Source organism: Rattus norvegicus, chromosome 1, assembly GCF_021556685.1.
Source record: "Rattus norvegicus strain SHRSP/BbbUtx chromosome 1, alternate assembly SHRSP_T2T, whole genome shotgun sequence".
In the NCBI taxonomy this organism is placed as follows: domain Eukaryota; kingdom Metazoa; phylum Chordata; class Mammalia; order Rodentia; family Muridae; genus Rattus; species Rattus norvegicus.
Window position 1 is genome coordinate 147,029,007 of NC_141534.1, and position 24,813 is coordinate 147,053,819.

The 24,813-nt window shown below is 49.2% G+C and overlaps 1 protein-coding gene across 4 annotated transcripts in view; it reads right to left on the reverse strand.

Moving 5' to 3' along the window:
- Window positions 1–12,528: 12,528 nt before the first annotated feature.
- The window catches only part of Crtc3 (CREB regulated transcription coactivator 3), a 102,300-nt gene continuing 90,015 nt past the window's right edge, over window positions 12,529–24,813 (reverse strand). For 2 of the 4 annotated variants that reach the window (NM_001427241.1, XM_087576509.1), the window contains 5 exon segments: window positions 12,529–15,603; window positions 16,052–16,154; window positions 18,412–18,492; window positions 19,225–19,425; window positions 22,328–22,626. In NM_001427241.1, the coding sequence (NP_001414170.1) occupies window positions 15,395–15,603; window positions 16,052–16,154; window positions 18,412–18,492; window positions 19,225–19,425; window positions 22,328–22,626 (893 nt within the window). In that variant the 3' untranslated portion in view covers window positions 12,529–15,394. 4 annotated transcript variants of the gene reach the window in all.

Here is a 24,813-nt window from a genome sequence, read left to right on the forward strand (position 1 = left end):
TTCCAGCTGAGCCATCCTCTGGTTTTTTATTTTATTTTTTTTTTAAAGGCCTTTTTTTTTTTAAAGATTTATTTATTTATTATATGTAAGTACACTGTAGCTGTCTTCAGACACACCAGAAGAGGGCATCGGATCTCTTTACAGATGGTTGTGAGCCACCATGTGGTTGCTGGGAATTGAACTCATGACCTCTGGAAGAGCAGTCGGGGGCTCTTAACCACTGAGCCATCTCTCCAGCCCCCTGGTTTTTTATTTTAAGGAGCTAATTTTGGAGTCTGCAAAGGCTGCTGAAACTCTTGACTGTAAAACAGTTTTCTACTTTCTCTTCCTCTTCTTCCCCTTTTTTCTTGCCTCTTAAAATATTTCATTTATTTTTAATTATTCATGTGGGGTTATGGTGGGTTGAACTGCCATGTGGGTGCTGAGAACTGAACCCATGTCCTCTGCGAGATCAGTGAGAACTTCTAAATGCTCATCCCTCTCTCCAGTCCTCTCTCGCCCCTTGTTTCCTGTGTTTACTGGGCTCCATTATAACCATCTGGGACACCACTGTGGAGTGCCCACTTGGCTCCCAGTGGTAGGAGGAGACCCCATGGGGTGTCCATCTTGATGTGCCCAGCAGAATGACTTCTAAGCCTCATTGTTGAGTGCTCTTGAGATTTTGTGTGGCATCTAGTATCCTTTAATGAGGTTCTCTTCAGTGTGAACCAGCTGGAGAGCAGTACATTGCTTGTAGCCAGGGGACTTCACTGATACACAGAGGAGGAAGGTAATAGTCAAGCTAAGATAGTTTCCCAGAGAGCCCAGTGTCAGCAGGGGTTTACACTCAGTGATGGGAGAGTGCCAGGCTAGGGTGACAGTCAGGGAAGCCTAGAGGGGAATCCAGAGCCTACGGGGAACCAGCCACATGAGGTGAGAGTTAAGGAGAGTGCTGGGTAAGTGAGCGGAGAATACAAAGGGTATTGTGGCAGAGGAGAGTTGACATGTCTGGCTACGTAAAGGGGATAAAGAGGGGCATTAGATTGGAAAGAGGCGAAGCCATCCGTGCCAGGGGACTACAGGTGTAGAACATCGCACTATTGGTTTTTTAATGACAAGGTCTTGCTATGTAGCTCAGGTTGGCCTGGAACTCAATCCTCCTGCCTCAGCCTCTCACATGCCAGGACCTATACCATGCACCAGCATACCAGCTTCCAGCCCACATCATGAAACTCACATCTCCATTCAGAATCCAGAGAAGTAGTACCAAATTCCTGACCGATAAGTGCATGAGATGCACACACACACACACTTGATTAAGTCTGGGTGACTTGCCCCCTCTGTCCCTTGCTCAAAGTGGCTACAGGGTCTAACTGGTAAGTGCCCGAGTTGCTTACTTTTCTGTTGCTGTGATAAGACATCATGACCATGGCAACTCATAGAAGAAACTGCTTCCTTGGGGTTTACGTTTCTAGAGGATTAACGGTCATCACCATCAGAGACAGGAAGCATAGTAACAGGCAAACACAGTGGCTAGATCTGGAAACAGAACTAAAGGCACAAACAGGAAGCTGAGAGAGAAACCACGAGAGTCTTTCAAACTCTCGGAGCCCGCTCCCAGTCATTTACTTCCCCTAGCAAGACCACACCTTTGAAAGTTACTCAAATAGGGCTATCCACTTGGGATCAAGTATCCAGATATACAGGGATGTGGAAGCCATTCTCACATCAGCTCAGGACCCATGCTCGGTGGGTGTTCGCTGTTTTGACCATCGTTTCTAGTAGGAATTGGTTCAGAGAGAGACAAGCTGATGAGAGGAAGATGCCTGACAGAGGAGAAAAGAAGGGACACATCAATGAGTCACTAGCATCATTGGAAAGACAGCAAGAGTGCCCATGGTCCTGGCCCTCAGCACTCCCGGTTTTCTCCCGGGCTCCTAAGTTTCTATGTCCTCCCTGTAAATGCTCTGTAACTAGGGATGGCATGGGCAAGCTGTCTTGCTCCTCCCATGCAGAGCAATTCCACACCAAATGCTGGAGGTTTTGGTTGTGGGCCTGTTCTCCATCCTGGGCTGTTCTCTGCCATGATGGTGCCCACCTGGTGGTGGCTACACTCTGCCCTGGGTCAGCCTCCAGCTGGGTGGCAGGGGACACTGGAAGGATGGGGGCCAGGGAGTTTCCTCTGCTTTCCTATTGGGAGAGGCCGGATTGCACAGACTCAGGTTGCTGCGCCTTGCCCAGCCTTCTCTGTGCTGGCTGTGACTGACATCTGGTCTGGGTGGAAGTCTAGGGTATTTGTGCAGAAGGTGCCAGAATTTCAGCTCAGTCTTCCAACGTCCTAGAAGCAGATACATTTTCTTTCTTTCTTTCTTTTTTTTTAATAAAAATCAATTTTGCTTTTTAGTCTTCATTACAAAATAAATAGAATATAAAACTGGGCTGAGGCTGTAACTCTGTTGACAGAGCGCTTGCCTAGCATGAGTGAAGCCCTGGGCTCCATCCCCAGTATTGCAAAACCTAGGCAGGCTGTAATCCTCTGGGGCACAGAAGCAGGCAGATTTGAAATTCAAGGTTATCCTCAGCTATCTTGTGACCCCTGGGTCAGTCTGGGATATCTGAAGCTCTTGTCTCAAAACAAATAAGAAGGGCCAAAGAGACGGCTCAGCTGGCTCAGCCAGTAAAGGGCTTGTCACATAAGCCTGCGCGCCTGACAACCTGACTTTGGTCCTGAATCCATGCTTTCAAAAAAGCTGGGTGCAGTGGGTGCAGTGCACTTGAAATCAGAATAGTCTGGAAGATGGCAGGACAGCAGAACAGCGAGAAGACCTGTTTAAAAGCAAGGGGAAGGAGGCAGTGGCTGAGGGAGACAGCCATGGGGCTCTGCTCAGGCCTGCCCATTGCCCTGAGTTAGGTCTGGGAAAAACTTAAAACCCAACGTTTCATTTTGTTCTTTTCTATCTCTTTCAGATTGATCTTTCCCTGGGCCTGCCATGTGGCTGCTCACCGATGCTACGGCCTCCTCCCTTCCTCTTCTCCATCTTCCTCCATCAGGAGCCTTAGAGCCTGCCTGCCCTGGAGGTTTTCTCTTAAACTCTAATGAGATTGTCTCCAAGCAAAACAAAAACCAGAAACAGCAAAGAAGAGAGTCAGGTGAGGTAGGAAAGCTGTCCTCTGACATGCACATGGCCCCACATGCACCTACCCATGTACTTATACACGAGAGAGACAGAGAGAGAGAGAGACAGAGAGAGACAGAGACAGAGAGACAGAGACAGAGAGACAGAGAGTCAGAGACACAAAATATTTAAGTATTAACACCCCCATACACTGATAAACAAAATATTTACACATACACAGGTAAACTAAATATTTAAATAATAACATATGGACACACACACACACTCACAACTGCAAACACGAGCCGTCCCTTCTCTTCCCACTCCTGCTGTTCCGACGACGATGCCATCCTCTCAGATTCAGACACTCCTTGCCAAGTGCAGTTGAGTCGGGATTTGCCAAAAGCTAAATTGCTAGAAGTTTATCTGCACATCCGACATGTTGACAGGTTCTTCTAAATGCTCCTCAGAAGGCTAAACAAAACAGTCTACAGGCTCCTTCTTTCCCACTGCAGCTGCTAGGTGAGATTTGCATTCCTCTGATCCACCGTGAGCAGTCATTTCTCCACGCTGGCTGTTTGAGTTTCTTCCCTTATGACTGGCTGGTTTTTATCCTTGGGCCATGTCCGTGTTAGGTGATGATGATGCGTCCTCTCATGTAAAGGGGCTCTTTGTACTGGGGGTGATCGTGCCTGGTGCATGAAGTGTGTAGACCCGTTCTTTACCTTAGCTCCGGCTCTGGGAGACTGCTCATTTCTGTGAGGTCAGATCTTAGGGCTTCTAAAGATTTGGCTTACAGAGTTTTCCTCTATTCCAATAATACAAAAATACCTTTATCACATTTCCTTCCAAGACCTCGGTAATTCTGCTAGTAGTGGGGGCCAAGCTGTCCCCCAAAAGGCTGATATAGGTGTGTGTGTGTATATATATTATATATATATATATTAATCATAAACGAGACACAGTCTTTGGGTGTTGGTGAACAAATGGAGACCAGAGGTTGACGTCATTTCTCTTCCCCAATTCCTGCCTCCCTCCCCACTAATTTTTTTTAAGTAGGAAAGGGGCCTTTGCTCTTCCAAGGGAATCCTTTATTCGATCCACTGAGGTGGACTTGAGGGATAAAGTAAGATTTGGACATGTGCATGCTGGACAGAGGCAGGAAGCCACTGTTAAGTTTTATAGACCCATAGAACAGTTTTCTTCTTGTTTCCCGTTGGGAGCTTTTTGTTGTTGTTTAGGGCTCTTGAGACACTACAGTCTGCCTGGCCTGGAACTTTGTGTGTGTGTGTGTGTGTGTGTGTGTGTGTGTGTGTGTGTGTGTGTGTGTATGTGCATGTGGTGTTTGAATGTGGGTATGTGTGTGGGGGGTATGTATGTGTGTGTGTGTATGTATGTGTGTGTGTGTGTGTGTGAGTATGTGGGTATGTGTGGTGTATGTATGTGCTAATGTGGGTTTGTGCACATGTGTGTGCACATGTGTGTATGGGATCACGTGCATGTGTGTGTGTGTTCAGGTATCTTCCTCAATCTTCTCCTACTTTACTCTTTGAACAGGGTCTCACTGAACCTACAGCTCATCAATTTTGCTAGCTTGGTTGGTCAGCGAGCTTCAGGGACCTGCCCGTCTCTGCCTTCTCCAGCGTGTTCTTGCGGATGTGCACTGCTGACCAGGCTCCAGGAGATCCGGACACAAGTCCTCACACTTACATGGCAGGTGTTTACCAGGTGAGTCACCTCCCCAGCCCCTGGCCTGGCACTCTGTGTAGCTCCATGAACTTCCTGATCAGTTCCCTTGGATGGCTGCTGTTACAGATGTAAAACTGCACCCAACTTTCTTGTGGTAGCTGACAGGTCTGGATTCATAAGCAAATAGTGGTCTTTAGCACAAACCTGAGTTTTTAACATTTGTGGGTCACATCATCATTCTCACAAGCTAGATGACCAGGCATACTTTTTTTTTTTTAATTTCAAAAATAAAAACCTAGCACAGAGACTGCTGGTGGGCAGTGGTGGACTGGAAGCCTTGAGAATGTCACCATACAGCTATGAGAGGTCACCAATGGTGTTTTCCACTGGTAATAGTGTCCTTTCCAAACAGTACTGGGTCCAATATTCTTTTTTTCCTTAGGGAAAAAAGTGTGTGTATATGTGTGTGTGTCTGTGTGTGTATGTTTGTGTGTGTATGTGTGTGTGTCAGTGTATATGTGTATGTGTGTGTGTATGTGTGTGTGTCTGTGTGTGTATGTTTGTGTGTGTATGTGTGTGTCTGTGTATATGTGTATGTGTGTGTGTGTCTGTGTGTGCGTATGTGTATGCGTGTGTGTATGCGTGTGTGTATGTGTGTGTATATGTGTGTATGTATGTGTGTGTGTCTGTGTGTCTGTATGTGTGTGTGTGGGTGTTAAGCCTTCCTGTATATCTGTGCACCACATGAGAATCCCTCCCCCTCCTGGCAAGGCCAGAAGAGGGTTTCATGTCCCTTCTGAGTCTGGAGTTGTGAGTCACCATGTGGTTGCCGGGATTTGAACTCAGGACCTCTGGAAAAGCAGCCAGTGCTCTCAACCACTGAGCCATCGCTTCATTCCCTCAAACATGCTTTCTTGGCTATGAGCTCATTTTTTTGGTTCTTTTTTTTTTTTTTTTTTTTTTTTTTTTTTTTTTTTTCTGAGCTGGGGACCGAACCCAGGGCCTTGCGCTTCCTAGGCAAGTGCTCTACAACTGAGCTAAATCCCCAACCCCTCATTTTAACATTACAATAAAAACATTTCCAAAGGGTTGGACAGATAGCTCAGCACTTAAGAGCACTGGCTGCTGCTTTTCCAGAGGACCTGGGTTTGGTTCCCAGCACCAGTAAGTATCAGGTGGCCTACAATCGCGTGTAACTCCAGCTCTAGGGGATTGAAGTCTCGAAGGGCACTTGTGATTCCATGTTCATATCCATGCGCAGACACATAACACCTACAGGTAATTAAAAGCAGTAAAACTTTTTTTTTTTTTTTTTTTGGTTCTTTTTTTCGGAGCTGGGGACCGAACCCAGGGCCTTGCGCTTCCTAGAAAAGCAGTAAAACTTTTAAAAACAACATTGATCGGTTGGTCCCTGAGCCTCCGGTGGTCCTCCATACTGAAGTTGCGTGGCATCTTGTCTTTTTCTTGGGTTTGGTCTCCTCTTTCCCTTTCCCTCCCGGTCTCAACACTTTCTAGTCTCTCCGTGCTATGCACACCTATGCACATAGCTTTTCTCAAGTGATTCCACAAGATGTTGGAGCCCGAGAAGATTCATAGCTCAGAGTGAAAACTGCTGATGGCCATGCCAAGCGCTTTGAGGTGGACTGGCACTTTGAAGATGCTTCGAAGTCTTTTAGCACCCCTTTTCACTATGCAGCCTGCACCTCAACCCTACACAGGTCCCCATCTGTGCACCCTGCCCCCAGCACCCTGCAGGACCCATGTTTGCTGACTTTCAGGCCCCTGGGTGAGGACTGATAAGAAGCAGTGACTGCAGCCATGCTGGGGGCTCACACAGGAAGCTCCCCAGAGCCAGGCCAGGCAGCTTCAGAAGCTTGAGCTGGAAGTGACAGATCAGCAGCCCCACTGCCTGCCCTGCCTGAAGGGAGGGCTGAATCAGCCATGCAGGTTGAGGAGAGGCAGAGCTTGGATGCCTCAGACTATCCTTAGGGGGTGTGCATTGGCAAGCTAGCCAGCTCGAGTGCCACTCGATGCCAGGGCTCCAAGGAGAATGTTAGCAAAGCAGTCCTCACATGGACCAAGGAACTGCTCAACAATCAGGCCTCCCAGAACTTTCTCTCTGGGGCATGGCCATTAATTTGGTTTAACTCCCAGACTCTCTTTCTCTCTTACTAGTACTTCAGACTCCTGAGAGAGTACATCCAATGGGCCGTGTGGATGGGCCAGCATTGTGGAATTTCATGGCCCAGTTCTAGGAGGTGAGGGCCCAGGTAGTCTCCAGCTTGCAGAACTCTGCCCTGGGCCCAATAAAAGACCTGTAAATGCCTGCAGAGTTTATTTGAAGAGAATCGAAGCCCCTGCAGAAACCATCAGAGGGAAAGCCTGACTTTAAAGGGTTGGAACGAGTGGCGGGCAAGCCAGCACTGTCGGTTGGTCTGGAGGCTCCTGAACGCATGGTTTGTCTTGAGAAGGGAGGGCAGAGCTGCTGGCTCCAGAGCAGCTGCCAAGGCAGCCATGAGACCCCTTCTGACCAAGTACTGAGGTGCTCATTTCAGAAGTCATGGGTTCATTGTTTCCCAGAAATTATTTTCTCATGGTGAGGACTTTGTACTAAAGGACTCACTTCAATATAAAGAATAACCAGACGTGGTGGCATATGACTGTAATCCCAGCACTCAGGAGAGGTGGAAAACAGGAAGTAGGGAGTTCAAAGTTGTCCTCAAACACGCAGCAGTTGGGGACGATAGGATAGTAGCTAACAATAAATAACTATCGAGCAAAGTCCAAATCAAAGGCATGACAAGGAAGCCCATCCTGTGTGGGGGGAGGTGATGCAGCCCTCTCCTCAGTTGATAAAGAAACTGAGGCACAGAGCAGCCACCAACTTGCCAGACACGAACCCCAGTATCTCACTTAAGAGTCCGTACACTTGGACCAATGTCTGCTCCTGAACAGGGGCCCTGTTTGCGTCTACGGTCCTGGCTGATATTGGGGAGTTTCTTTCCACTCTCAGAAGGGTCTGGTTTGGGCAATGCCTGTCCTTTGCTGTCACGGGAAGACACTGGTGGGCAGTTTGTAAAGCCCACAGCTGAGGTGTCCACGGATTCTGGCCCCCGGGTCTCCTTCTCTTGGGCCCCTCCTGGAAGGTGCTTCACAAAGAAGCAAAGCTTTCCTTCTGCAGGACCTCTTGTTTATTCTCCGAAAACCACTCAACTCTCTCCCTGCTCCCTCCCAAGGGAAAGCATTCTGTCCTTACCCACGGTGTCACCTTCTGCCATTGTAGTTATGGGTGGGAAATCGTGGCCCAGAACTAGTAAATGAAATGTTCCAGAGATGCATTTTCTCTTTCTTTTGGTCATTTTGTCAAAAAAAAAAAAAAAAAAAAAGTCGGAGTCTCATGTAGTCTCGGATGGCCTCAAGTTGACTCTGTAGCAGATGATGACCCTGAGCTCCCGATCCTCCTGCTCTACCTCCTAAGTGTTGGGTTACAGTGTGTGCATCAGGGGCTCCTGCTTTACTTCTCCTTCACCAGAAGCTCATTTCATTGAAGAGTCTTGCTTCCCCACGGGTCTTGTGCAACCCGAGGGGAGAACTGTGTCTAAATCAGTCCCGACTTCCCAGTCCCCAGCTAGGTAACATCTAATAATCTTCTCATCCCTCCACCTGCCTCCTGTGACAGCCTGGTTATTTTCTTCAGTTCCGAATTCCAAAACTTCAATCACTCCAAGTTCAGGACTCCAGTTCTGAGTACGGAATCATATCGGGAGGTATGGAATCATATCGGGAGGTATAGCGTGCTGGGTTTTTTTTTTCTTGTTTGTTTGTTTGTTTGTTTTTTTCTCTATCCATTTTCCCTAGGCACCAGGCATAAATCAGCCTGCTGTAAAATGTCCACCTCACTTCAAGGTTGGAAGCTGAGCATCCAGACCCTGTGGCTGTGACTGGCTCAGCCCTCTGGCCAAGATCCCCTGATGACCAAGGCATAAGAAGAATGGGGAAAAAATGAGGAATGGGAAACCCATTCTGAAAGGACAGGCCAGAGCAAGGAATCCACACCCGGAACAGGGGCCAAACAATGGTGGGAGCGAAGGTTACCGGACAGGATGTAAATAGTACAAGCCTTGACAATGGGGAAACTCAAACTCATAAAGTTTGGGAGGGGAAGGAGCTAGGAAGTGGTGATGAGCTCATTTCCTCCCCTAAGTTCAGGTCGAAGGGAGATTCGGTCTGCAGTCCCAACCTGTTGAAAGCCCAAGTTAAGCACTTAGCATTGTTCTTAGGAAAACGCTTTAGAGACGTAAGTAGCGTGTGACTGTGGCTTGGTAACTTCCCCCCTTCACGTCTAGATTTCCTTTTGTTCTGTTAAACTGAAATTTTCTTTTCTTGAAAGCACACAGGAGCCCATTTCCATACCTGCCAGTTCTTTTCTCTACTATCCAGACATCTCTACCAAAGCTGCCTGGGTGTCAGCCCCGGTTACTTCTAGGAGTTCGAGGCTCCAACCATTTGAAAGCCTTGCCTTTGGTGCTGCTTGGTGCTACGCTGCACTTGTGATAATGAATGTGCACGTTTATAAAAACAAGGCTCTCTCTTCTGCACAGTGGTAGACATCAACTCAAGGGCTCACTTCTTTACCAGGCCAGTAAAGCCTTTTAGAACATTTTTTTTTAATTTTTACATTTAAAAAAATAAACTGCATTCGGTGCCTACAGAGAGAGGCCAGAAAGGGGCATGGGATCCCCTGGAACCGAAATCACAAATGACTGAGCTGCCATGCGTGTGCTGGGAATTCAGTCTGGGCTCCCTGGAAGAGCAGTCAGCGATCTAAACTGCTGAGACCCCTCTCCAGCACCACCACCCTCATTTTCTTCTGAGGTAGGGTATCATGTAGCCCAGGCTGGCTTCAATCTTGTTACACAGCTGAGGCTGGCCTCGGACACCTGTCCTGCCTCCCAAGTGTTGTTGGGCTTACGTGTGTGCACTGGTTTGCTCGGCTTCAGGACGTCGCTTTGAGCCTTGGGAATCTAGTGTCTGGTGTGACAGAACACAGGAGGCCTCGGCGTCAGGCTCCTGAGGGTCAAGGCCTTGTGTCCCCACTGGCAGATAGGTGACCATGAGCTTCTCTGTAAGTGGAAAAGTCACCCTCTCTCTGCATTGCTTTTAGGTTGCTGGAAGGGACGTGGGTGTGCAGAGTCCTATCGGCGGTAGTGGTCACTAAGGACGCTGATGGTCTGTCATCCTGAGACTCAGTCCTTCCTGATGCCACTCTTCAGAGACTCAGGGGACCAAGGGGCTCTCTCTGGTTGTTTCCCGGCCCTGAGAACCACTTGTACAGCTTCAGCTCCATCTAGTGTTCACATGGGGGCACAGCCCCCTCTAAGACCTTACTGCAAACTTTCCAAAGCTCCCAGACCACAGTGAAGTCCATTTAGAGCAGCCCTCCAGTGCTAACATTTGGAATTTCAAGTCGTGTTGTACAAACCCAGCGCTCTTAAGCATCTGGGCATACTGTCCTTAAAGGGACAAATTCATGCAACAAAGAGTTGTAAAAAATGACATTGGCTGCCAGGTGTGGTGGTGCATGACTTCAGTCCCAGCACTGGAGACAGAGGCAAAGGCAGATCTCTGTGAATCCAGGCCAGCCAGGGTCTTAAAAAAAAAAAAAAAAAGACAAAAAAAAAATTGGCCAATGGAATTCTAGGTGTCAGGAACAATTCTAAAATCTTAAATTGTGCAAGTTCACTTCACACACCCCGGTGTCATGAAATGGGGGATGCTCGTTTAATTTTAGAGGTGCAGAGGGATGAAGTAAAATCTGCCTGAGTGGACATGGTCCCTGTTAGGATGCCCACATCCCAGCATGCCCCAGGGGCTAAGGACAGTGCTCTGAACGCCATGGGCTATGAAAAGAGGAAATGGTGCTGGGAGAGGGAGACGGCGGTGAGGTCTAAGAGGAGTTGAAAGGGGGATGGGGTGTGTTATATAATCAATATACACTGTATAAATGTATGAAATTCTCAAAGAATGAGCTAAAAGTCTGGGGAAAAAATGACCACCCTGTTGTGTGTAGGCAGAGGCTTCTGGGGGAGCAGGAGTGAGGAGGGAGCCAGAGAAGGGGTTCTGAGTGTCTCTCTGGGGCTCAGACTGGATTGAGGAGTGTAGAGAGAATGGCTTACTCTGCAGCGGAGTATCACAGTGACAACTGTGACCACTGAGAGAGCTCAGCAGCTGGGAAGTACTGGCTGAGCCCTGACTCCATGCCAGGCCGTGGGATGCAGGATAAGGTGCCATGCCCACCAGAACCCTCGAGAACAGTGGGCATGGCAGGCTGATGAGGAGGAATGGTTTCTCACGCACGTTTTTAAATCTTTAAAAAGATTTATTATTCTTATGTGCATTGGTGTTTCGCCTGCATGTGAGGATGCCAGATACCCTGGAACTGGATTTACACAGATGTGAACTGGCATGTGGGTGCTGGGACTTGAACCCAGGTCCTCTGGAAAAGCAATCAGTGCTCTTAAACCTCTGAGCCATCTGTGCACTCCTCACACAGATTTTTAAGTAGAAGGTAGGTGGGGTGGCATGTGGGTGAGACCGAGTTGACAGGTAAAGGGAGACAGAGGGTGAGGGGTATACACTTGGAGGAAGCAGATGGTGAAGGACTCTAGAGAATGTGGGTCTGAATGGACAGTAAGGACAAGGGGCTTGAGGGAAAGCACGTGGTCCAAGGGAGGGCTTCTGTGTTGGGGGAGGATCAGCAGGCTAGGAACTTACCCAAGTGTTCCGTGTGCACCGGCAAAGGGAGCTCACAGCTGGGTGTGGGAGATGATGGGTGCTGTGCTCTGGGAAAGGAAGGAGACAGCCGTAGTCTGAGGGGGTTGAGGAAAGGTTGAAGGTCTGAGTCTTGAGGAAAGGCTGCTTGTTTTCTGTTTTAGGGAGAAGACCATGACAGACAAAAAGGCTGAGGTAGAGGGCCTGGGGTGGGGGCCCAGGTAGATCTTGGAGGGAGAACACATGAAAACTAAACCCAGGTTAGGCCAATGCACCATGGGGAGGGGAATAAGGCAGTGAGAGATTGGTGAAGCTTAGGGGAGGGAGGATGAGACAGAATAGAGGAGGAAAAGAGCTTGGGGAGGCTGGAGGAGAGAGCTAGACGTTTACAGAGGGACCCAGAGAGAGCAGAAGACTGTTAGCCGGCAAGGTGGGCTTGGTGAGCTTCTGAAGGAAAAAGGCTAGGTATGGGCAGTCAGAGCAGAAAGAGCTTTCTGCAGGATTCCTGGAGGCTGCTAACCCCAGGAACCAAGTCAGGAGTCAGGGAAAAGGGCTGGGAGGAGGTCACACATGCTGAGAGAAGAGTGGAATTCACAGTGGGACCAGGACTGAGGTGGACTCTGAAGACACTGGTCAGAAGTGGGATTTCTGAGGGAGAAGTGCCTCTGGAGGAGGAGGCTTACTCAGAGGGCACAGGCACTGGGAAGAGGAGTCAAGGATAGTCTGGGGCAGAACAACTGGGTTAAGGGGTGGGGCCTGAGGCAGAAGACTGAGCCTTCCAGGGTGCCCTGTCCTTGTTACCCAGTTTCAAAGGGACTGTGTGCCTTTCATTTATAATGGGGAAGCTCAGTGAGGGCTGGCGCAGGACTCAGCCAACCATCCCAAATCAGTGACTGCCGGCCAAGTAGGCAAAGGCAGCGGGAGAAGCGTCCCGCCCAGCTGCTGCACCCAAGACCAAAGAGAAACGCCAAGAGCAGATACAACCATATTGTGCTGCTTTTAATTACGAAAGATGTAAAATGATGCATTATAAAACCTGGAAGCTACTTTATACAAAGTCCAATCTTTCAATATTGCTTAACAAAAGGCTGGGAGTTAGGGCACTGGCCGGAAGTCTGACTAGCTGCGGGATGGCCCCATTCTGGAGCAGTGGAAACGATGGGCACCATCTGTGCATGAATCAGAAGAGCCCTGGAGAGTCCCAACAGGACACGTCTTCAGATATGTGCACGAGCATGAGTACACGCATGACCTCTCGGCCCAGAGTATACAGTAGACGTGGGGGGAAGGGGGCAGGCAGAGGGGAGCTGCTCTGACAGATCAGAACAGTCCTCCTCACACTCATACCTCAGAGCCCCTGGCCGCTGCGCTGCCAGGGAAGGAGCACAGCTGCTGTGACAGAGAAGACACTGAACGTAGCTCTGGGGAAGCCTGTAGCCACTGCAACGCTGAGGCCTAAGACAGGTTTGTCACAAAGGCAGCATGGAGTGCAGGCTTACAGGGCTGGGGTAGGGCAACACTCTCCCAGTGTGCTCAACACCATCAGGACGGGTGGGCTCTCCTGTGGCTTAAAGCTACTCATATGAGAAGATCAGGTTGGTGGGCCTAAAGGCAGATTTAATCCAGTGCTACATTTCCTCTAACTTCCCCTATAGCCAGTGCTTGCCCATCGGCTGGAGAATGCCTCAGGGGCAGGGCAATTTAGGGCATGGGGTTGTGAGCTCTCCTGTTACACCCCCATGGAAGGACAGCATCTGTTGGAGCAGAGATTCTCCTTCAGGGTTCTCTTCCTCCTGACTCTGTCATACCTGGCCCCTCCCATGTGCTGTATGGGTGTCACCCACATGATGACCATGGATATGGCTTGATTGCAGAGAGCAGATAGTGCTGGGAACCCTCTCAACTTTTACATCAGCACCCATCTCTGCCTCAAGGTGGAGATCCAATTTCAGGGGCCTCTTCACGGGAGCTGGCTTCCGTGGGAATGCTGGGTGCTGGGCAGCACGAGGGGTGAAAAGCTTTCACTTTAATTGAAGTCGACCCGCTCCAGGATCTCCATCATCAAGCACATGAGTTTCACTGGGAATAGGGCTTTAGAGTGGAGGTCGGTGGCATCTTCAGGGTGGAATCAGGTGAACAGGATTCTAATTTGGTTTCTCAATTAAACAGCAGAGACTGAGGTAAATGGGACCAGGGAATTCTTGGGTCCTCGGGGAAGGCCTAAGAAGAGACCGCGTGGTCACCGTGTGGGAAGCTGGAGGAGCCAGCTTCCGGTCCACAGGCTCTGCCTGCCTTAGGCACAGATGTATCAGCTTCCTTCTACTCCACCCTTGCTCTCCTGGGTGGGAAAGCCTCAGCTACACCCCACGTCCTCAGGAAGGGCAGCAGGTGTCCAAGCAGGGATTCTCTTCCAGGCTCCTCCTCTTCCCCACCCTAGCTCCTCCCCTTGTGCTGTGGACCTCACCGCTTTCCCCATTTGGGGTTAGGAGGCAGGCGGTGGAGAATCTGCTCAAATGACTGTGCGACAAGGTGTTAATGAATAACAAGAGTCCCATGAACTAGGCCACATTTCTTAACCTCAACGTTTGCACCTCTATTTTAAGCAATTTAGAAAAAGCCATGGGTCTGAGTGGGAAGAATTTGCTGTGGGGCTAGTCTGGATGCCAGGTGTCCCACACTCACAGGGTTTGGTGATCAGCCACTCTGGGTGCACTCATTAGATGATTCCCACCTAGCTGCTGAGAGACATACGCCCAAGGAGGGGGTGCTGAGCCTAGGGATAGGACTGGTCACCTAGTGTTAAGGCACATACTCAAGTGAGTCTGAATCCAAGGCACCAGTATGAAAAGGTTAAAGCTCTGAGCTAAGGCAGGGAATGGAGACAGCTACAGGTCAGACCGCCACACCACGAGGCATAGCCATCCATGCCACGCATTCCTACCAGGCACTTAGTGGCACTAGGGATCAGTACAGAACAAGGCACAGTTCCTGCCCTGTGGGAGCTTACAGTCTAGTGGGAATCGCATTAAGCTTGAGGTCTGCAGGGGAAGCTGGGGAGGAAAAGGTCGGTGCAGCTACTAAGTGCTAACAGGAGTCCCCGCAGCTCCTTCTAGTGGGCTGGAAGGTGGCAGGTCTAAGATGGAGGGCATTGTGTGCAGGTGACACACACAGCCTCCTTTTTCTCCTCCAGTCTCCTAGGAGCACTGTCTTCTTTAGGCTCATCCTATCTCCAAGGGCACGAGTCTCCCTCTCCTTCTGTGTGTGAGGAGAAGGCACATACAGGAAAGCAGCAGAGAAGAGATCACAAACTACACTCAGTTTGCCCAACTTAAGCATGCCCTGGGACGGTGGCTAAGCTTCTTCATTTTAATTAAGCCATTTGGCAGAGCAATGGCTAGGCCCAGAATACCCACCAGTTGGAGGGTACCTGGCTTTGGCGGTCAGACAGAAAGGCATCATGGTGCTCTGGTACCGTTGTGTGACACTGAGCCAACTCCATGGGCCTATGGCCTCCAACTGCCTCCTATACGGGTCCTGTCTTCAGTGCTGACAGGGATCCGAGGTCTGGAGCACGGACACGTTACCCAGCATTTTCTATGTTTACACAATGACTGACCAGGTGGCCTATACAAAGAATTAAGGGTGACATGATGAGCTTCCTGGTCACCAGAAGCTCCAAAGCAGGTGGCCTGCAGCAGTACATGGCGTCTGAGCTAGGACCTCAGTAGAGAGCCTGGGGCAGCATGGCTTCCTCTATGCTGTGACTACCGTCAGGGTGTTGCTGGCTCCAGTCTAGCTTATCCTGGCCACTTCAGTTCCCCAGTTCCACTGTGTTTTGCTCACAGCCGGTCAGCTCGAAATGTCTCCTCCACAGAGGGGTCCAGCAGGCCCATGCTGGAGTCACTTAACATGTTGAGTCCGTCCAGGCTCAAGGGTTCGATCTGTAGCTCCTCTTCCAGCGGGAACGGAGTGTCCATGTCCAGGCTGACCTCAGGCATGCCCGACAGCCCCCCACTAAGGCCTTTGAACAGGCTGGTGTTGGTATCTTCTGAAAGAAGCAGAGAGGAAATTTGGAGACAGGAGGATGGAAGCTTCTAAAGACTGACAGCTCCCAACATGCCCAGATAGGACAGTGAGCATCCATGCACTGACCACTCCCGGGCCCATGGCTCTTGCTCCTGGTTCAACTTTTTGTCTTAGACAGGGCCTCATTCTGTATGTAGCCTAGATTGGCCTCAACCTCAAGGGACCCTCCTATCTAGGCTTCCCACGTGTGTGGATGACAGATGTGTACTGCCATGCCCAGATAAATCGTTCACGTTTTGTAGCCGTCCCCCCAATGGTTTTTAATCACCCAAGCTTAATACTTGCATCTTAAAAGTCTGGTTGAGGCCAGGGATTTCACGTATCTAATGCTGTAGGATTTAACCTATCGCCCAGAGGTAAGTGCATGGGGATGAGACCAACAATGAAACCAAGGCGGGGCCCATGCTCACCTGTCAGGATGGTGTTCGGGAAGCTCCCACAGTTGGAATATGGGTTTGGTCTCAAGTGGAACGAGTCCTGTGGTTCTCGGTGGCTCTGCTGTACCAAAGGCACCTAGAAGCATCGAAAGCCACACCGTGGGCAAGCAGCTATGCTGCCAAGGTGTGTGAACAAGTGCAGGATGTCCCACAGTCCCTCTGCTGTGTGCTCACACAGGCAGAACATTCCCTGGTATTCAAGGGTCTGTGAGGACCACGATGGGTGACTTTTCTCTGCTTGTACTCTGCCTGCTACAGGGTCCCAAGAGACACTAGTGACCACAGCTCTAACTCTGGATCCCAAATGTCCCTGCTCCTCAGTCTCTCCAAGGCCCGTGTGAGCCCCTCAGAGGGTCCTCTGAGGTCAAGGAAACAGTGGGCTCTCTGGCTTCTGAGGATGTGAGGGAAAGAAAGCCTCCCCTTCCCTCTCACCAGCGTCTCTTTAGGACAAAGCCTGTGAGGGTCGCTTACAACTAGGTCTGACTGAGGAATCTGTGCTGAAACCAATTTTTAAAACCATTTTTAAAAAGTGTCTCAAAAGAAAGAGCTCCACCCTTTTTGAGGAGAGGGTCACCTAGCTTGAGAGGGCCATGTCTTTATGAAACAGTGAGGTGGGGCTGGGGTGTAGCTCAGTGCTAGAGTGCTTGTCTATGTGTTAGACCCTGGGTCTCATGCCCAGCACCACAAATGACAATAGCAGCAGCAAACTGCAGAGAGGTGAGGTCAACCTGCTCTTGCCAGAGCGCACTTGCAAGAGCATCCTTATCCATTTTGCTGTTGTTACATTCTGGAGACGGGCCAGTTCTTCCTTCAATTTTTAATTCATTCTAGAGCCTGCCTTATCCTTACCCAACACTAAATCTCAAGGTGTTAAAACACAAAAGCAAAGAAAAGTGGCTGATTGAAAAAACTGAAGGGAACTTCCCCATCCTGGTCCTGGGCTCAGCTCTCCTACCCAGCCCAGGCCACACTACTTTCTAGCTCTGCCCCTGGGCCAAGTATGTCTCCCTGTCTCCCTGTCCTTAGGAGTCCTTGACATAGGAGACTGGTTAGTTAGCTGCTCTGGCCCCGGTGAATGGATGTGCACATGCATGTGTGTGTGTGCGCGCGCGCGCACATCTGTACTGTGTGCGCTCTAGAGGCTAGAAGGCAACCTTGAGTGTTATTCCTCAGATGCCATCCACCTTTTAAATGTAAGGCAGGGTCTCTCACTGGCCTGGAACTTACCAACTAGGCCTGGCTACATGGGCAGAAAGCCCTAAGGGACGGTCTGTCCTTGGCGTCCCAGTGACAGGGTTATGAGTGTGCACAGCCACAACAGGAATTTCTCTTATTTTTTGCTTTTTAAAGATTTATTTATTTTTTTTAAAACTTACTTATTTATTATATATAAGTACACTGTAGCTGTCTTCAGACACACCAGAAGAGGGCGTCAGATCTCATTACAGATGGTTGTGAGCCACCATGTGGTTGCTGGGATTTGAACTCAGGACCTCTGGAAGAGCAGTCAGTGCTCTTAACTGCTGAGCCATCTCTCCAGCCCCTAAAGATTTATTTTTATGTTTGTCTACATATATGTATATATACCCTATGTGCATGCCCAGTGTCTGAGGAGGCCAAGAGAGGGTGCAGAGCCTCTGGAACTGGAGTTACAGGAGGTTGTAAGCTGTCATGTAGGTGTGGGAACCAGAACTGGGTCCTTCGGAAGAGCAGCAAGTGCTCTTATCTGTTGAGCCATCTCCCCCGTTACTCCTCCCCATTTTTTTTTTTTTATTCTTTTTTTTGGAGCTGGGGACCGAACCCAGGGCCTTGCGCTTGCTAGGCAAGCGCTGTACCACTGAGCTAAATCCCCAACCCACTCCTCCCCATTTTTGAAAGGGGTCTCATTATGTAGCCCTGGTTGGTCTGGAACTGGTATCCAAACTGGCCACAAACTCACAGAAACCTGTCTGTCTTTAGGTCCCAAGTGCTGGGACTAGAGGTGTACACTACTACACCTGGTGTCCACTTCTTTGTTAAATGCAGGTTTTGGGGATGGAACGTAAGTCTTCATGCTTTATTGACTAAACTATCTTTCTAATTCTATGACGAGAGTGCTATGAAAATCCACCACTCATGTTCAAACAGCCCCTCTGCTGAGACTGACCCTGCACGAGGCATCAGCCTAAGGCAGCCCCAGCAGTACTGAGCAAGGGAAGACACAAAGCTCTCCTGGCTGTGGAACACAACCCAAGCAGAGAAGGATGCCTGCATGGTTGAGGGCGGACGACACATTGAACAGCCTTGATGGCACCTTCCACATGTCATGGAAATGGGACACAGCGACCGCTTACCTGCTGAGGAAAGGCGGGGCTGGGCCTCATGGGCTGCTGGTCAAAGCCCACATCGCGGAAGAAGTTGGTCAGAGACGAGCCCTTTGGGAAATAAGGAAGAAACTATTTAGAGCTGGAGTTCAGACTGAAACACACACCACCACCACCATCACCACCACCACCATCACCACCACCATCACCACCATCACCACCACCATCACCACCACCACCATCACCACCATGACCACCACCATGACCACCACCATGACCACCACCATCACCACCACTACCACCACCACCACCACCACCACCATCACCACCACCATCACCACCATCACCACCACCATCACCACCACCACCACCATCACCATCACCATCACCACCACCACCATCACCACCACCACCATCACCACCACCACCATCACCACCACCACCACCATCACCACCACCACTATCACCACCACCACCACCAACACCACCATCACCATCACCACCACCACCATCACCACCACCACCATCACCACCACCACCACCATCATCACCACCACCTCACCATCACCACCACCACCACCATCACCACCACCATCACCATCACCATCACCACCACCACCATCACCACCACCACCATTACCACCACCACCACCACCATCACCATCACCACCACCACCACCACCACCACCACCACCTCCACCACCACCACCACCACCACCACCACCACCACCACCACCACCATCACCACCACCACCACCACCACCATCACCACCACCACCACCATCACCACCACCACCATCACCACCACCACCCCCACCCCCGCCATGTCTCACAGCGACTCACCTGGGCAGTGAGGAGCTGGAAGTCTGACTGTGACAGGGAGGGGGCTGCCTGGGGCTGCTGAGCTGGGGGCTCATGGGCATGGGGCTGCTGTAGGAGTGGTTGAGGCAGCTCCTGGGGTGTGGGGTAAGGGGGTGGTGGGGACACTTGGGCTTGAGCGTCTGTGGGCAGGAAGGAAAGTGGACTCTGCTCTGAGGTCACCATCTGTGAAACAAACCACATGACCTGTTAGCTTCTGAGTAATAAGGTTCAGGGTTAGGAAGGTCTGGTGAGAGGAAAAGCTGGGTTCTCCTGTGATGCTGAGAGAAGCCCTTCACAGCTCATCTCCACTTCATGTCCTGGAAAGCATTTCCTATCAGCAACACTTCTACTGTTGAATCAAACAAGAATACAGCCAATTTCCTCGGTTTTCTCAGTGCAAATAATGTTTTGTTTCTGAAGCTATAGCTGCTGGTAAGAGATACAGAAGACTGGAAAAGAGAGCTACACAACCATCCTAAACTCTACTAAAACAAGACACTAATGAGATACTAACAACAGTAAACACTACCAAACAAAACCAAAATCACGGACAGCACTGATAGGGGAAGACCATGGGAGAAAAGAAGATGACAACACGTTTGTAAAATGACAGAAATGAAGGAGGCTAGGTGGTCAGTCATCAGCAAGGAGAGCCAGGGGTAACAGAGTCACCTGACTGAGTCCCTCCCTCGCTCCAGGTGTGGGGACAGGACCAGGATGAGCAAGGGTTGAAATTAACCGGGGGTCTGGCCAGAGTTTCTGTGAGGGCGACAAGCTGCCCTTCTTGATGCTGGCTAGGAGAGTAGAGGCAAGGTCTCTGCACGCTTCAAGGGGAGCAACCTACCTCCAGCTTGGCTCTCAGAAACTGGTATCCAGACACATGCCCGAGCAGCAAACATCTACAGCATTGCTCAGAGACTCCGCCCCCGCCCAGCCCTCTCTAAACAAAGCACTTGAATCTCTGACAGAAGCCTCCACGGAAGTGGGAGAGACAGTTCTGTCATGAGGCAGACCTCAGCAAGCTCCTGCTCTCAGAGTTGCCTCATTTTTAAATCTGTGGAGCCTAAGGACTGCCAGACAGCTTCATCTCCAGGTAGGCAGAGTACCCCGCATGGCCGTCAGAGCCCTAACAGGCACAGACACAACTGAGAAGGAAGAGGCGGGGAGATAAGTTTATGCTGTGAGTTTATGCTGTGACATTTAGGTTTTTTAAAAAAATGTTTATCCCAGCATCAGAAGCAGGCAGGTCATTGGGTTAGAGGCCAGCCTGGTCTACTGAATGAGTTCCAGGATAGCCAGAGCTACAGAGAGAAACCCTGTCTTTAAAAAAAACAAAACAAAACAAAATAAAAGTAAGGGCTGGATAGCTCAGCACTGGCTGCTCTTCCAGGGTCCTGAGTTCAATGCCCAGCAGCCACATGGTGGCTCACAGCCATCTGTGATGGGACCCGACGCCCTCCTCTGGTGTCTGAAGACAGTGACAGAAAACCGAAGCCCAATCTCAAGGGCAGGATGTCATTAGCTAACGTGGAACAGCATAAATTCAGAACAAAATAAGCAAGAAATAACATGTTTATACCAAAGAGATTAGCTAGATGGTTGGAGACAGCCAACACCAGGCAGTGAAAAATGTGGTTAATGGGTTAGGGGAGTCAATTATCACTTCAAAACATGCCCTTCAAAACCATTTGTTTGAAACCATGTTCATGAGTAAGACAGTTCCTAAACCTAAACATTAAACAAATAATAATATTAGAGAGCCAATGTTCTCTACCTTTAAAATGCATCTAGAAAACAATACTTTCGTAGCTCAGAAAATAATCTTACAAAGAAAAACTAAAATCCACTAATTTTTTTAAAATAAAAAATATTTTAAAGGTTTATTTATTTTATGTATGTGAGTACACCATCACTCTCTTCAGACACCAGAAGAGAGAGTCAGATCCCATTACAGATGGTTGTGAGCCACCATGTGGTTGCTGGGAATTGAACTCAGGACCTCTGGAAGGACAGTCAGTGCTCTAAACCACTGAGCCATCTCTGCAGCCCCCAAAAATATTTTAAATTATTAAATGTGCTCTCATCTTCTCCAGAAGAAATTGCTCAAGTCCCACGGCCAGTAACTAGTAGAGTGACTAATAACCAATCATCTAAGCTTCTTCCCTTGTGTTCTACAACTCCTCCTGGTAAACCATTACTCATTTACATGAAGAGTGAGAAGTTAATGATGTCGTAATGTATTGAGGGTGTGGCAAATGGGTCAAAATGTATTTACCAGTGATTATGGTAAGAAGACTCACCCTAAGAGTTTAGAATAAAAACAAGGGCAGCTGGCCCAATGTCACATTCCTCCACTTCCATAATGGGCAGAGGCTTCCAAGTACGACTCTTTGTAAGCAGACTCCTTTTAGAGAGTCGTCACTCCCACTATAGCTAGTATTAGAGCATGAGAGTATTGGTTCTCACGCATTCAGTGGAAGGAGGGAAGAGGTTAACTCACTATGGAGGTGTCAGGACACCACGTGTTTTGGGGGCTTTCTCCGTGATTTGCTGTAGTTATTCAGTCAATGACTGATTTTTTTTTTTTTTAAATACAGTTTGCAATTTTAACCTGAACTGCCTTGCATTCTCCATACCAGCCCCAACTTTATGAGTTAATGACTACAAACTGTTTAATATTTACTTCAGGGTTGGAGAGATGGCTCAGCGGTTAAGAGCACTAACTGCTCTTCCAGAAGTCCTGAGTTCAATTCCCAGGAACCACATGGTGGCTCACAACCATCTGTAAAGAGATCTGGTGCCCTCTTCTGGCCTGCAGTCACATATGCAGGCAGAATGCTGTACATAAAATAAATAAATAAATCTTTAAAAAAAATATTTACTTCAGGCAATAAACATCACAAACCTGCTATTGTAAAACCATTAATGTATTCGGATGCATGCACGCCCCATCTCTTACTCTGGGAAAAAGGCAAGAGTGCACTTGCAAGGGAGTGTGCGTCTCAGGGATGCGCAGTGTAACTAATGACACCAGACCCGATCCCAGAGACGTGTTGAATGCTGGTGCTACAGGAGTCTTTCTCACCTGGGAGGCAGGGTACGGGTTCAGTGGGCTGGTTGCAGATAGCTGTCTGTTGAAACCTTGATGTGCTTCAGGGCCAGGAGAGAGCGTGAGAGGGCTGACTGGAGGCTGCCTGCGCCGAGAGGGGCCACTCAGGTTTGTGGTAGAAAGAGATGGGTTGCTAAGGGAGAAGAGACGGAGCGAGGGGTGGAGAGCAGAGGCATTGGCCACGGACGGCTGTGGGTGGCTATTGAGGGATGAGGACAGCGCAATCTTATTGAGCGTGGCTTGGATGGAAGGGTTACTTCGAGAACTCTGGAGACCTGAAAGATAAATTCACAAGGTTCTTGTTATAACTTTGGATCAAAGTCTTTGTTTTCTAGAGTGTAAAGCAATCCCCTAGCCATGTGATGACTGTGTGTGAAGGAGCTTCTGGGCAGCTCTCCTACTGGAAATGTCTCGGTGTGCCAACGACGAGGAAAGGAACCATACTTAGAGAGCTGCTGCCAAGCACCCAGCTCGAGTGAGAAGAGAATCGCTGTGCCCAGAGAGGAAGAAGATTGAGAGAACCACTCCAGGGAAGCTCAAGCAGGAGGGTAAGCGGTGACCTCTGGCCCAGCTCAGGAAATGAAGCCTCAGACAAGACCACAGCCTGCTCACAGCCTCTATGAACATCTGCCCGCACATGGCCTGGATCCTTTATGAACACTGGAGAATATACTTCCCTACACCTCTCAGCCTTAAAGCCCACTCTTTGATTTTGGTTCCTTATAAACTGTCTGTTAACAGTGTTTTCCAACTCAGGAAAAGGGCATTCCTGTCAGTCCCTTGTTTCTCTGAGGTGAAGGGGAGAGAATCTTAGCATGAGTAAGACCATCTGGGGATGGTGTCTCCATAGTAGAAACTAAAAGAGGAGTTCCAGGAAGCTAGAGACCCTGCCCTGTGGCTTACTGCATCCTTGGCCCTTGGCTCAAGCCTTCCGTGAACAGCACCACTTGTTGAACAAGAAAGCTGCCGGATATGCCCACAGTATACACCCACGCCCATGGTTAGCTCTGCCCACTGCTCCTGTGCTAGAAGTTTGGAAGCAGAAGTGTGTGTTTGTGTTGATTTGAAGAAATGTGTGTGGGGTCAGGGTAGACGGCTCAGTGGCAGAGCACCTGGTTAGTCTCTGAGGCCCTGAGCTCAAGCTCATGAACAAAACAACAGTGACAGGCAGTCTGGCAGTCCGGCAGTCCGTGGAAAGGTGGGTGAGACTCCGGAAGCCCAAACAGTAAGAAGAGCTAGAGATCTGAATTCAATTAAAAAAAGAAGCCTCATTCAGAAAGAAAGCCTAAATATATATATATATATATATATATATATATATATATATATATTTTTTTTTTTTTTTTTTTTTTTTTTGGTTCTTCTTTTTTTCAGAGCTGGGGACCGAACCCAGGGCCTTGCGCTTCCTAGGCAAGTGCTCTACCACTGAGCTAAATCCCCAACCCCCTAAATATATTTCAAAAGCATGGAAACCAGGCTTGAAAAAGAGAAAAAAAAGGGGGACAAAAAGAAACGTAGGCTGGCCTGAGATCTGTGCTGGACCCGCCTCAGCTTTTTACATTTTATACGATACATACATATCTTATGTGTATGAGTGCTTGCTCACATGCATGTCTATGTGCCATGCACACGCCTGCTGCTTGTGGAAGCCTGGAACTGGGTTACAGTGATAATGAGCCATCATGTAGGTGCTGGGACTGGAACTGGGGTTTCTGCAAGGAGGAGCAAGTGTTCTAACCAATGAGCCACCTCTCAGCCTCTGTACCATACGCTTCTAAGGTAGAGACGCTGTGAGGTTAGATGGTGCTCTGCATGAAATAATGTGTGTGGAAGAGGGTGGCAGTCAACAACCGAACACGAGGCTCTCAGCTGGGAACAGAGCCCACAGATGCCCGCTCGCTTCTTTAAGATCCAAGGGAGCCATGGTGACAGGGCTTGGTCTCAGTGACACTGGGCATCAGTATTCACTGAGAAGTTATCTAAGGGGAATTCTGGGTCCAGAACTCTTAATGGGTTCGAGTTTCTGTTGTGAAATAAATCAAAGAAATGCAGAGTTACAAGATGGATGTCTTCTTAAAGTGCAATGCTGGCCCTGGAACACTCTGAAATACCTTGTATCAAAGACAGTACCATGTGGCTTCAGAACTCACTCTTGACAGAGTGAGTCTGCACATAGATGACTTGATTTCTAAAGTATCAAAACTCACCTTAGGAGATACAAGATAGTTTATTATTAATAAATTCAATAACAGCCCTCCTAAAATAAAAATAAGAGTGGTCTGCAATCAGCTGTGCAGAGCTGGGGCCATGCTGCTCAGCAGGAGCCCGCAGCACCACTGCAGCCAGGAACCCACGGGGCAGGGAACCCTATGGGGCCATCCCAGGTGGGCAGGCACTACTCTGCTTGGTGAGTCTCACTGAACCCACAGTGCAAACCAGCAACCACTTCCTCCCCCTCATCT